This window comes from Narcine bancroftii, chromosome 2, assembly GCF_036971445.1.
Source record: "Narcine bancroftii isolate sNarBan1 chromosome 2, sNarBan1.hap1, whole genome shotgun sequence".
NCBI lineage: Eukaryota > Metazoa > Chordata > Chondrichthyes > Torpediniformes > Narcinidae > Narcine > Narcine bancroftii.
Window position 1 is genome coordinate 241,741,741 of NC_091470.1, and position 14,559 is coordinate 241,756,299.

At 44.9% G+C, this 14,559-nt stretch overlaps 1 protein-coding gene across 6 annotated transcripts in view; it reads left to right on the forward strand.

Moving 5' to 3' along the window:
* deptor (DEP domain containing MTOR-interacting protein) overlaps positions 1 to 14,559 on the forward strand; it is a 78,875-nt gene that overhangs the window by 35,088 nt on the left and 29,228 nt on the right. For all 6 annotated transcript variants that reach the window (XR_011352082.1, XM_069920597.1, XM_069920598.1 and 3 more), the window contains one exon: positions 7,507 to 7,630. Coding sequence is in view for 5 of the 6 variants with exons in the window: in XM_069920597.1 (XP_069776698.1) it covers positions 7,507 to 7,630 (124 nt within the window). In the remaining variant the exon portion in view is untranslated. The remainder of the gene's footprint in view (positions 1 to 7,506; positions 7,631 to 14,559) is intronic.

Genomic DNA, 14,559 nt, shown 5'->3' on the forward strand with positions numbered 1-14,559 from the left:
GTTGCTCTGAATATTTGATTTTATTATATACCGATTACACAAGTGTCTTTATTGTAAATTGCTGCTGTTTCAATTCCTGAAACTTTCCTCTGCTCACAGGTGCATTCCAAGCTGTGTGAGAACCTCGGCATTTGTTTGTTGCATGATTCTAACAAACCCTTGTAGTTGAGAAAAAGTTATTTGCTATATTCTCAGTTCCAGCCAACCATGTGGTCCACTTGAGCTGGTTCTATTTTCCTGTGCTTGACCCATGTCTCTTTCCACCTTTGCTATCCATAAACCTGTCAAAATATCTAAAACTTTACTGACCTCAACCACTTCATTTGGCAGCTTCTTCCACATACCCATCTTCTGTGGGAGAAGGTTCTTTTAAATACTTCCTTTTTCAATTTCAATCAACTTCCTCTAATGTTAGACTCCACTACCCCGAGGAAAAAACCATACTTGTTTACCTTGTCTCTGTCCCTCGTGATTTTGTATATCTCTAAGGTTGTCCCTATGTTCCCAACCTATCCAGTCTTTCCTGTAACTCTAGCCCATCACTTCTAGTAAGATGAATCTTTTCTGCATCCTTTCCAGCTTAATGACATCCTTTGACAGCTGGGTGTGATAGTACAGATCTATCACCAATGTACATAGTGTATATAGTTACTGTATCTAGACTGTGCTTACAGCGATTGGCTGAGAGCAAAGCCACACCTATTGTCTGGGCCTTAAAGGGTTGTGTCCCTAGCCAGGTCGGATCATTCCGGACTGGTCGGCCACCTGTGAAGAGCTCCGGTCTTTTGCTAATAAAAGCCTTGGTTTGGATCAACTAGTCTTTGGCTCTTTCGACGAGCTCTACAATTTTATTAGCAAAAAGAATTTTTTTTGAAAGGGATGGAGCGTTTAACTCGGCCAGAAAAACTTGATATCGACCCACAGTCAGCTACAGCCTTCAAAGCCTTTAACTTCTGGCTGCTGAACTTTGAAAACTTCCTGAGATTCATTGAGGTGGAGGAGGATAACCAGCGTCTAACAGCATTGCTGTCTATGGTGTCCTTGAGAGTCTACGAGAACATCCAGGATGAGACCACTTACACCGCAGCCATAAAGGTACTGAAAGAACTGTATAATCAACTGGTGAACAGAGTTCATGCCCGGCTTGTGCTTGCTTCGAGGAAGCAACAGCCCGGCGAGTCCAGCAGGGCATATTTACAAGTATTAAAGGCATTGGGCAAGGACTGTAACTGTGTGGACAAAACTGCTGCCGAGATCACAAATGATCTCATCCGGGATGCCTATGTGGCCGGGCTCCGATCGAATGAAGTGAGGCTGCGCTTACTCGAACAAGGGGTAGAAAAACTAGAGGACGTGGCCCGGATTGCAATCACAATGGAGGATGCAGCCTTAAAGTCCATCGAGCTCTCTAGGGACTGGACCCCTCATTCTGATGTAAGTAGAGTGCCCTTCTACCCTACCACTGACGGCCTGTCGGCTGCTGCTACCCTGCCCCCTGCGAACCCAAAATGTTATTTCTGCGGGAGGGACAAGCACAGCAGGTCCCAGTGCCCAGCAAGAAAAGCCAGGTGCCAGAAGTGCCTTAAAAAGTGCCATTTTGCTGCAGTCTGTAGGTCTAAAATGGCTGCCAGCAAACACAGTGCCTCGTGTGAAGCCCAATCACCACTATCCCATTCAAACTCTTCTTCCACAGAGCTCTCGTCCAATGAGAGCGAGGGCTCCCCTGCACGGCAACGCCTGACGTCACGGAGACGCCGAACCCGGAAGGGGCAGCCCACCCTCGCAACCATGGTGTTGGCCCACCTCTTGCCCCCGTGCGGAACACTCGACGCTGCTGCCGCCGCCACAGACATCCCCGGGGCCGCTGCTGCCGCAGCCACAGCCAGCCCCGGGGCCGACGCTGCTGCTGCCGCCGCCACGGCCACCCCTGCGGCCAACCAGGTGCTCACCCTAGCGTCCATCGCCGACGACCACCAGGGCCCGACCGCCACGACCAACGACCTACCCACCGCCAATCGCGAGCAACTACAAACTCCACTACTTACCATTCACCCGCCAACGCCGCCACAACAGCACTTCCGGGAGGTCCTCCAACCCGCTCCTCGAGCGTTGACTACGTCATCCCGTTGCGTGACGTCATCCCGTTGCGTGACGTTATCGCGCAAAACTCCCCTGTCAACTGCTCAATAACACTAAACTAGCAATGCTCTCATCCCCTCACCAGAGCAATGGAACTGATTAAAGTGCATGGACACTACACCAATTGCTTATTTGACTCTGGGTCAACTGACAGTTTTATCCAGCCAGATCTGGCTCTCCGTTGGGGACTTGACATTATCCCCACTACCCAGAGGATCTCATTAGCGACGAGGTCGCACTCGACTGGGATAAAGGGGTATTGCATCGCCACGCTGGAAGTACAGGGCGTAACGGTCACCCACTTCAAATTATTCGTCCTTCCCCAATTGTGCGTCCCAGTGTTGCTGGGATTAGACTTCCAGTGTCAGTTCCAAACGGTGTCCCTACACTTTGGGGGACCCACGCCCCCCTCTCGGTCTGCCATCGCCCCACCCCCGAAGCACCCGAGCAACCCGCCCCCGGGGCCAATCCTGCGGCCTTTCCACACTCCGGATTGCCCCGCCAGCACTCTTCACAAACCTCACCCCTGGCTGGAAGCCTGTGGCCACCAAAAGTCGGCAATATAGTTACGAAAACAGGCAATTCATTAGGAGTGAGGTGCGTAGATTGCTGGGTGAGGACATCATCGAACCCAGTTCAAGCCCCTGGAGAGCCCAGGTGGTGGTTGTCAAGAATAGGGAAAAACTACGGATGGTGGTCGACTATAGCCAGACCATTAACTGCTTCACGCTCCTGGATGCGTACCCCCTGCCACGCATCACGGATGTGGTGAACCAGATCGCCCAATACCGCATTTTCTCCACTATTGACCTACGTTCGGCCTACCACCAGCTCCCGATCCACTGCGAGGACCAACCATTCACGGCCTTGGAAACAAATGGGCGGCTATATCAATTTCTCAGGGTACCATTCGGGGTCACGAATGGTGTCGCGGTCTTCCAGCGGGAAATGGACAGGATGGTGGACCAGAACGGGCTAACCGCTACCTTCCCGTATCTGGACAATATCACCATCTGTGGCCACGACATGCAGGACCACAACGCCAACCTAGACAAATTTCTTCAAACTGCCCGTCGGCTGAACCTGACTTACAATTTGGACAAGTGTGTCTTCCAGACCACACGACTCGCTATTCTAAGTTGTGTGGTGGAGAATGGGATAGTCATGCCAGATCCTGACCGCATGCGTCCCCTAATGGACTCCCTCCCCCCCCCCCCCTCCCCCCCCCCACATACCCAGAAAGCTCTCAAACGTTGCCTGGGCCTTTTCTCGTATTACGCCCAATGGGTTCCACACTACGCCGACAAGGCGCGTCCTCTTATCAAGACCACCTCATTTCCCCTCTCGACCGAAGCCAGAGCGGCTTTCGATCGAATTAAATCCGACATCGCTGCTGCACGCGATCGATGAGTCTGTCCCGTTTCAAGTCGAGAGCGATGCATCCGACTTCGCCCTGGCAGCCACCTTGAACCAGGCCGGTCGGCCTGTAGCCTTCTTCTCCAGAACCCTCCAGGGTCCGGAGAGTAGACACTCCTCGATCGAGAAGGAGGCCCAGGCCATAGTTGAAGCGGTGCGTCGTTGGAGACATTACCTCGCTGGGAGGTGCTTTACACTGTTGACTGATCAACGCGCGGTCTCCTTCATGTTCAGCAACACCCAGCGTGGTAAGATAAAAAAAAACGACAAAATCGCCAGATGGAGAATTGAACTCTCCACCTTTATCTATGACATCCTGTACCGGCCTGGTAAGCTCAACGACCCGCCTGACGCGCTCTCCAGGGGGACGTGCGCCAGCATACAGATGGACAGAGTACGGAAACTCCATGAGGCGCTCTGTCATCCAGGGGTCACTAGGTTTGCTCACTTTGTCAAGGCGCGCAACTTACCCTACACAGTCGAGGAGATCCACTCAATTAAGCTCATGAGACATGATCTTCCATGTGCCAAGCCATGCTAATTATCCTCATCAGTCTTTGCTTAATCAAATACTGTCTCACTGAATCCCCTTCAGTAACATGTGCATGCCTGATTTTAGGATCCCTGGCTTGACCTTGCAGCCCTCGTGTAAATATTAGCTATCATTCAGGCTTCTGGCACAACACATTTGATGATACAAATCTCACTTTCAGAGCTCCCACAATTCTTTCCCTTGTCTCCCCACAATATCTGAGGATATACTTGGTCAGGCCCAGGGGAGATGTATAGGTTCAAATGTTCCTTTTATTGTTGTATAGGTACACAATCCTTCATCCGCAACCCTTGGGGGACAGTGTGTTCTGAATTTTGGAAAGCCAGATTTAAGCCCACCTGAATTGTGCTGCTGTATCAACCCCACTTCCTTCCAGTCACCCTGCTGTCTCCCCCACCCCCCCCCCCCGTGCCCCCGACTCGCGTTGCCACCTCTCTCCCCACTTGCTGGATTTTGGAGTTTTCCAGATTTTAGATGTCTGAGTAAAGAAATCGTGTACCTGTATAATAATAGATTAAAAGCATAAGATATACGATGCACAGTAAAATCCCAATTATCTGGCACCAAAAGGGATTGCAGATGTTGGAAATGCAAATTTTCAGGTTGACTGAGACTCTCCCTTAAAATGCCTACGGTGCCATTAAGAATGTGCAGTTTAAAAGATAAAAGACAGAACAAAATGTTAAGCAATTTGAAAAAAAATCAGTATTGTTGTCTTTAATTACGTAATGTGTTCTAGGAGCGTTCTAGGCTCCTCGAACGCTTCCACCAGCGTTGTCTCCGCTCCATCCTCAACATCCATTGGAGCGCTTACATCCCTAACGTCGAAGTACTCGAGATGGCAGAGGTCGACAGCATCGAGTCCACGCTGCTGAAGATCCAGCTGCGCTGGATGGGTCACGTCTCCAGAATGGAGGACCATCGCCTTCCCAAGATCGTGTTATATGGCGAGCTCTCCACTGGCCACCGTGACAGAGGTGCACCAAAGAAAAGGTACAAGGACTGCCTAAAGAAATCTCTTGGTGCCTGCCACATTGACCACCGCCAGTGGGCTGATAACGCCTCAAACCGTGCATCTTGGCGCCTCACAGTTTGGCGGGCAGCAACCTCCTTTGAAGAAGACCGCAGAGCCCACCTCACTGACAAAAGGCAAAGGAGGAAAAACCCAACACCCAACCCCAACCAACCAATTTTCCCCTGCAACCGCTGCAATCGTGTCTGCCTGTCCCGCATCGGACTTGTCAGCCACAAACGAGCCTGCAGCTGACGTGGACTTTTTACCCCCTCCATAAATCTTCGTCCGCGAAGCCAAGCCAAAGAAGAATTACGTAATGTTCACTTTAATCAAGCAAGTCCTGTAACTTAGTAAATTTAAATTTGAACCCTGGTTGGCTGACGCTGTAACAGCATTGCACTAGCTGCTACGTTAACATTGCTGCCCACTCCCCCCAAGTTTACATATAAAACCTCACTAGTATACCTGGTAAAGACTGACCAAGCAGACATTCGGGAGAGTTGACCCAATGGGGAGTTGACCCAATGGGGAGTTGACCCAATGGGGAGTTGACCCAATGGGGAGTTGACCCAATGGGGAGTTGACCCAATGGGGAGTTGACCCAATGGGGAGTTGACCCAATGGGGAGTTGACCCAATGGGGAGTTGACCCAATGGGGAGTTGACCCAATGGGGAGTTGACCCAATGGGGAGTTGACCCAATGGGGAGTTGACCCAATGGGGAGTTGACCCAATGGGGAGTTGACCCAATGGGGAGTTGACCCAATGGGGAGTTGACCCAATGGGGAGTTGACCCAATGGGGAGTTGACCCAATGGAGAGTGGCATCAACTAGCTCTTCGTCATGGTGTCGGCGCAACCTGACTCCCCTCCATGCCAGTGTCCCAGTCAGGCTCTTGGCGCACGTTCCCCACGCTGATGACAAGACTCTTCCACGCAAGTGGAGAGGGCGTAAAGAATATGCGCACATTGAGGAGCATTGCTAGTTCAGCAGGGCAAACCTGCACATTTCCAATGAAGTCTCAGTGCTCTCCCGTGGGGTCTATCTGGCCAGTTTAATTTATTTGATTGTCCATCTAATTTATTTTGCTGGCTGTTTGAGTTTCCATTTGATTGAGTGGCAGATAATGGGGATTTTGCTGTTCTTTAACTTTTGTCTGCCTGACGGCAAATAGTCTCCATGGGCATTGCCCAGCACCCCTATCAACTGGGAAAAGAGAAGAGTCCCTTCAGAGTCGCTGAGTTTCCATGGATTCAACTCCTCCAACAGTCGCACACCCTCTGCAGCCACACAGACTCCATTTCAAATTATCGGCAACCTGAGCTCCAGGTCCAAACCTCTCATATGATCAGGAATCCTTCAGCTCTGAGGCCCTTCAAGTGTCCCACTTGCCCTCAGCTGCTCTCTAATCTTGGTTCCAATAACTGGTTTGCATGAGCCAGTCACCCATAGCCTGTGTGGGTCCTTTGACTGAAAGATGCCATCAGCCTGCTGCCTCTGTGGGTCCTTCAGCCGCTCAGCCTCGCTTGTCAGCTGCTGTGGTCACTGTCCAATTTTTAATGGGGGTGTGCTCCCTGTTTCTGGCACCCTGCGCTAGTCCACTGCTCCCCCAGAGTCTGCAACCCCTTGTGGAATGCTGCCCAGCACAGGAGCTGCTATTTTGACCAGGATGTTTTTTAAAAACTGGCTCCTTTAACAGGTTGCTTAAAGCCTTTACTGTGCTGTCAGCATATTACCTTTACAAGTTATGTGGGTGATGGTAAATTTGGTAACTGTTCACATGAAATATCATCTGTTTTCTAAAGCACACTTTTACTATTACCAACTAATTTTTTTTTGTCTTTCTTAAAGATGGTTAGCAGAATTATTCCAGTTATTGTTGAATGGGAGTTCAAGGAGAGCTCTTGTAAATCCCATCAACTGCTAAAAGTTTGAACTACAATAAAACCCTTGGTATCTGGCACCTTTGGGGATTGGTAGATGCCAGATAAGGGAATTCTCTGGTTGCTTGAGATTGCATGATTGACAAACTAATGGCGAGGCACGCCAATTTTGTACGTATTTTTCACTTATTTATTTTCTGGGTTTGTTTTGCCGTTTGCTTGAGGCTGATTGCTTGAATTCTGGTTGATTTAGAATTCAGCATGGTAGAAGTGAATGGGTGAGTTTTCTAATTGTATTAGTTCTCTAAAGTTGTCATTAATCCAATACTATTCTGATTATGTACATAGCTTGAAAGTAGATGAATTGCAAAGTTGACGAAATAATTTAAATATCTACTCGTGTAGTGTTTTATGACCTGTAATGCTTTTTGTTGCTCCCTGACTGTAAAGGCTCGTCTATCTTTTTAAATTTAATTGTTTTTCTTCTGTGCTTTCTTTTAGTTTGTGATGAACATAAAGAATTTAAGGATGCCAAACTTTATTACCGCTTTAGAAAAGATGATGGCACTTTCCCATTGGATAGTGAAGTGAAAGTCTTCACGAAGGGCCAAAGAATATATGAAAAGTAGGTGGATTTTGTGTTTAAGATGGAGAGGTGCCATGTGTGTATAATGGTAAAGGTTGTTTACTTGTTGCCAAGCAGGAATTGCAGTACATGTGTTGATCTGCTTCAATCATAGTACCCATATGTGAGTTTCTGCATTATAATGTAACCAAGATAGTAAATATTGCTTACTGTGGCTGGCAACTGGATTTTTTGTTTTGCATAAATGGAACTGCCTGCTGGGATTGCCATTGGAAAGAAAATGAGGAAGATCAGTGTTCGGGTACTACCTTTTTATTTCTGTGTCTGTTCTGTTGGATCATGAAGGTGCATTGTTGAACTGGGGAAGAATTCTGTCAATTAAACTGAAGAATTATGGATGATTTTGCTCTAGGATTTTAATGTTGCTGCTAGAAGTCCTTTCATGGTCATAGCAGCTTGGTAAAATCTCTTTGCCTAATTAGCTTATTATTCATTTTCCACTCTTGACCCTTTCCTGACATTTGATCAGTTTGCATCCTTCTGTCTTATCACCCATTTTTTTCAAACCTCCACTGACCCTCTCTTTCAAACAAACTTCTTCTTGTCAGTGAACACCTCCTGTTGCTCTTGTTGTTGGTGTATCTTGCATACCTATTTGGCTGCAGAATTTTGGTGTGCCTGTATATTGCACTTGACAATAAACTTGTATCAAACACACAGTGGGCATATGATGGAGATCTCCTGCTAGTATCTCTCAAATGAGGCCTGGGAAGCTTCCAAGGCAAGGAAATTAAAGGAGGTAGAATCCATGATGGAAATTACCATGAAAGACAAACAGGCTGAAAATATCTGTGCTACTTTTAAAAATTTTTCATATTAACCAAAATACATACAAACATTTCCCTCTTGAATATACACAGTGTCATTTTCTCCCCTTTTTCCCCCTCCCTTCCCTCCCTCCTTCACCACCCCCTCCCCACCCACTCAACATTCAACCTTTATGATGCATTAAACCCATTAAACAATGTCATCACACAATGAAAATAAACAAGAAATTTGTGTCTTCTACTGATCGCCTTGGCTGTAGCAAAAAAATGTATTATGTCAACCTGGAAATTAGAAGATAGCCTGAGAATACAGCAATGGTACATAGAAATGAATAAATGTCTTCCATCGGAAAAAATAACATACAATTTAAGAAATAACATCACAGTATTCTAACAAATTTGGGAACCGTACATGGAACACAACAGAGAAGTCCTACCGCAGACCTCCACCGCCTAAAATGACAGAAGAAGAAGACGAAATGTCTGTACTACTTGAAACTAATCCCTCTGCTTTTTGTTGTGGAGGACTATGGGGGCAGAAGCTGGGGCCTTCTGTGGTTGTATAGCACAGCAGCTGGTCTTCTGGCCCAACTTGTTAATGTTAACTGGGTTTTCTAACTGAGTTATCCCATTTCCCTCTGTCCGTTTTTGTTTAGACATAGAGAATAGCAACTGGCCCTTTTTACCTCCTGAGCCTGGGCTGCCCAATTAAATATAATTGACCTACGCCCTGGTACTTTATTTGAGGGGTGGGAGGAAACGAGTACCCAGAGGAAGCCCACACAGACATGGGGAGAACTTACTGCTTAGAGACAGTGGCGGATTTGAACTCTGGTCATTGGCACTGTAACGATGTTGCACTAACTGCTACACTCACTGTATTTTCCTCACTCCTCACCATATTCTTGACCCAGTGTATTTGAAATGTAGCTCTAGCCTTCTCTACAGTTTCTTTTGGCAACTTGTTTGATATACCTCTGTATGGGAGAAGTTTCCTTTGGGTCCTTCGAGTTTAATCTTTCCCAGCTTGCCTTAAACCAATCTCTTTTAGTTCAGGATCCCTATCATGGGAAAATGGCTATTTGTTCCCATTCGTGTTTTTTAAAATATGCTTCTCTGCAGTCACCCCTCGGCCTCCAAGATTTCAGGGAATAAAGCTCTGGTCTCTTTATAATTCTTAAAATGTTGCCATTTTTACTGAAGGTCAGAGCAGTGCCATTCCAGGTTAACATCACTCTTGTTCCTCAAAAGTGCATGAGTCCATAACACAGTCAAACAATGCTGGTAAAAGTGGGTCTTATCGCTTTACCCTTCCAATTGTGATTTTTGGCGAACTTGCCCTGGCTACCTTTTGTCATAGCAAAGGCTCAGTATAGAGATCTGAAGTTATATGATCAAAATTGCTACATGCATAATCTCTTATAAATCATCTTGAGCCCAACAGATTACAAAATATTTGCAAGGTCTATGAAGGCCATGGAAAAATCTTTAAAATTGCTCCCCATTTAATAAATGTATCAAAATTGCTTTTTCTTGCTGATCATGAACTGATGGAGTTCGGGAGCTGTTTTGCCAATACATAAGCTGAAATCTTCTGCATCATTGGTACAATGGTGTCAGACATCAGTTATCAATTTTTAATTGGATAATATGATTTCAGAATCAAAACAAATATGACGGCCTTTTTTTTGATTTTGTGGAATTTTCTGTCACTTAATCCATAAGAAAAAGATGGTAGTTAATAGCTATCAATCCTTTTCAAATCCTTCAACAAAATAACATTCAGAACTGGTTGTGTTGTCCTTCTGAAGCTTCCACTTCAATTCATTTTGTCAATGACCTATCCACCATTAAATTATTACTTGGTAATTGGATGAAATAAAATTTCCGAATTTAATTCCATTGTCCATTCCTTGGTGCATTTTCCCACAATTGATTGGGATCTTGTTGTAAACTTGGACCTCATTCCTCAATGCTCATCACACCACCAACTTTGGTGTCATCTGGCAACTCAACATGTTAACTGCATTGTCACCCAAGTTGTTCGAGATAACTCACAGTCCCTGCAGTGCACCACTGGTGACAGGCTTCCAATGACAAAACAATTCTGTAACACCACCTTTTGACTCCTTCAACCAAGCCTTTTTTAATCCACTTGGCGAGCTCACCCTGGATTTTGTGATTTTAAAAAAAACTTCCAGAATGACGACTGTTTTATTGGACCGTTGTTAATTCCCTTTTATGTTGCTGCAATGCCAATCACACTCAGCAAAGTTCAAATCTTCTCTTAATTTATTCTGCAGTTGAAAGTATTGTTTTGAGGTTAACAAGACCAAGATATTTAAACACTGTGCCATTGGCAGTTCATTGGGTCGTCTCCAGCAGTTAGCAGTATATTAACTCTCCAACATGGAAGGCAATTAAATCAGGTATTTCCCTTCCTGGGGAAGGCAGTTAACAGATACTTCCAATGCTCCCAAACATAACAATTTCAATGTCATTAGTTGCACAAATCTAAAGGCGATGTATTTTAAAACAGTTTAACCCTTAATTTCATGCGGGACATTAGGCCATTTCATGCCAAGCTTCTGCCTGGAGGCCGGCTACAAGCGCGGAGGGAAAACATAAAACATCTTTCAGACAGCAGCCCTAAAAGGCTGCTTCAGCATCATGTTCATGTCAAGAACACCTCGTAGCGCCCTCAGGAGCCAATGGAGGTGGGCCGACTAGTGCAGTAGTGCCACCCACCATAAATACGCGGCAGACCAACGGCTGTCTTTCCAACCTATAATCCCCCACGCAGCCGGAACAGCGGTTTCCCAGAACAATTCTGGCTGCGTGGGGGATAATAGGTATGGAAGACGACCATTGGTCTGCTGCGTTTTAAGCTGCAGAGAGTGACCCTAAGGCTGAAGCGGCCCAGTGAGGCTGTCACAGCCTGCACCAGCTGCCCCCTGCCAGCGCCCGCCAGCCCCCCACTGGCCTGATGGCTCCTCCTGGCTACCCCTTTTTTGAGGGGGCCATGGAGAGGGGTGAGTGGGGATATGTGTCATCAGCCTTCCCCTAACTAATTATTTGCAGCGGCTGTCATTCGTGTGGGGCAGTGGAGCGCTGTGCTGCGTCGATTATCTTTCCCTAAGAAGGGTTGCATTCAGCGCCTCTGAGCCAGCCACAGCACTTCTCAGAAGTAATGATGGAGAACCTCCGCCTTCACAGGTATTTTCCTTGCTTGAAAGGGCCTATTGTTAACTTGTTAAGATCCATATAGATAATGCCCATTACCCAGCCCTTGTCAATCCTGTTGGTGATCTCCAGAAACACTCAAATTTGAGTCCTGATCTTTCCACACAAAAGCTATGCTGACTTTCCCTAATTAATCCTTTCCAAATGCATGCAAGCCTTGTTCCTCAGAATCCCCTCCAATAATTTGGCAGTGACTGACTTTAAGTTCATAGAAAAGCTCAGTATCAGCCCTTCGCCCCTCAATGTTGTGCTGATTTATACATTTCTACCAAAAAAGCCCTTCCTACATCCATAGCCCTCTATTTTCCTTTCATAAGCTTGTCCTTGCAGTTTTTCTACAAGAACAACATTAAGCACCCAATATTTCCCCCCTGTCTAACATTGCAATTTCTTTCCTAGCTTGCCATAACATCTGAGGATAGACATGGTCAATTCCTTGGGATTTGTCCACCTTAATGTTCTTTAAGATTGCCACATGGATATGTTCCAAGACATCATTAATTTGCCACAATTCCTTGATTTGAGAAAAAGCAATATATTGTAGCCTTTCATAGAATTAATGGGTGATTTTTTTTCCCTCCCCCAGTAGATGTGATGTGTGGGACTTACTGCCCAAGAACCATGGAGCATTACAGCACAGAAATGTAGTCCTTCATACCCCTCCCATCCATATACCTGTCCCAATTCGTCTTAAATGTTAAAATTGAGCCCGCATTCACCACTTCATCTGGCAGCTCATTTCACAGTCCCACCACTGTGCATGAAGAAGTTTCCCCTGAAACCTTTCCCCTTTCACTTTTAACCTATGTCCTCCGGTTTGTATCTCACTTAACTTCAGTATATTTTGTCAATCCCCCTCATAATTTTAAATACCTCTATCAAATCACCCCTCATTCTTCCACACTCCAGGGAATAAAGTCCTAACCTGTTTAACCTTTTTCTGTAATCCAGTCCCTGTAACTCATCCTAGTGAATCTTCTACGTCCTACAATCTAAGATGTTGGGAAAAGGGACACATTCAAATTTTTGGATGTGTTTTAAAAGCATTAATTTTGAGAGCTAGGAATGCTTTCTACAATTAGAAGACAGAATCATGGCTCCTTAAATCTGTGATTTCTAAAATCTAAATCTCTCTCGATGGACTGAGCATATCACATGCAACCAATTTAAGGTCCCCCTCTGTCCCACCTGTTTTCAGCCACACAAGCTGAACATGTTGATCCAATTTGCTGTGAAATGGTGACCTTTTGTAAATCAACATGTTTTATTAATTGAAGTAAATATGATTAAATGAGAATTGTTTTCATTTGGGGAAAAGTACAGTACAATTCCAATTATCTGAAATTGTCGGGACTAGGCCCATTTCGGATAAACTTTTTTCGTCATTTTTTTTAAAGAAACAGCTCAGTAGCAACAGCAAATCACTTGTAACAGTGTTTAAAAAGCAGTAAACAAGGGAAGGCTTTTTGAGCATTAAAATAATATGTAATTCTCAACAAAATTATGCTGGCCACTGCCGATCACCGACACCTCCCCACTGAAGTCCCTACAATTTCGGATAACTAAGGATTTTGGAGAAACCAATTTCTGATAATTGGAGTTGTACTGTACTTCAGTAACTAATTTTTGTCTTACAATTGGTGATACTTCTGCCAAAATAGATTTAAGATAATTTATCAGAATATATGCATCAGTCTCCACTGGGAGTTGTTTGGATAAGCATATGTACAAAACACTTGGGGATTGTTGGCAGGGATGTGAACTTGTTAATGGGGTGGGTGGGGTGTGGGGGGAAGAATCCAGCATGCACGGGAGTGTGTTCTGATTGCAAAGATGTTTAAATAACTTGTCATCACTCAGCCAATTCTCTATGTTGCAAAGAATAAACTACAACAATGTGACAGGTTACGGCTAAGACAAATGGACTGAAGGTTTTCTTATTAATTATCACTGATTACTACACTGCAAAATTCCCCATGAAAAGCTGCTGCTATTCAAGTTTTAGTGATACAATTGGAATCTTTCGAAATGAAAAATTGAGAGACTTTTTGTTTTCTACGATTAGCTGCAGGGATTTTTTTTTAAACTTGGTTTTTGGTATTCGGGGAGGGTTGACAGTATTTGTCATTAATAGGTCATTTAGTTCACTGTGGATTATTTCATCAACTTGATTTTTATTTTTGATTATGGGTAGAAGTAGATATAAAAGGAAGATTGAGAAATCTTAATTTTTGGGGAGGCTATTTCCAAAGCCATTCAGTTGAATATGATTTATCACATTTAATTTATTTTGTAAATACTTAAAATCCTGTGCAATAGCCCCCCCTTTATCCTCGGGATATGTTCCAAGACCCCCAGCCTGTAACCGTGGATAGTACTGAACCCTATATATACCTTTTTTTCTGTACATACAAACCTATGCTAAAGTTTATAAATTAGGCACAATAAGAAATAACAATAAAATAGAAAAATTTTATAACTATATTTTTTAAAAAGTTACTTGAACGCAAGCACTGCAATACCGTAACAGTCAATCTGATTACTGAGACGACTACTAAGTGACTGACAGATGGGTAGTGGATAAATAGTTTGATGCTATTATGGCACCAGGGACCTGAGTTTGAATCTGGCATTGTCATTAAGGAGTTTGCACATTCTCTCACTGACTGCGTGGAAAGATGGATGGGGTTAATTGATCATGAGTGTACTTGGGTGGTGCAGACTCATGGGCCGCTTACCATGCTGTATCTCTACAGAAAAAATAATTAATTCCCTAATGTGGAGTTAATGAACAAGTGAAGCTTATAAATTGCTCTTTCCAAAATCTGATTTTGAAAACCTGCCGTGAAATTGGGTGCAGACTGCTTTTTCAGAAACTATACTGACCTCGACTGAAAT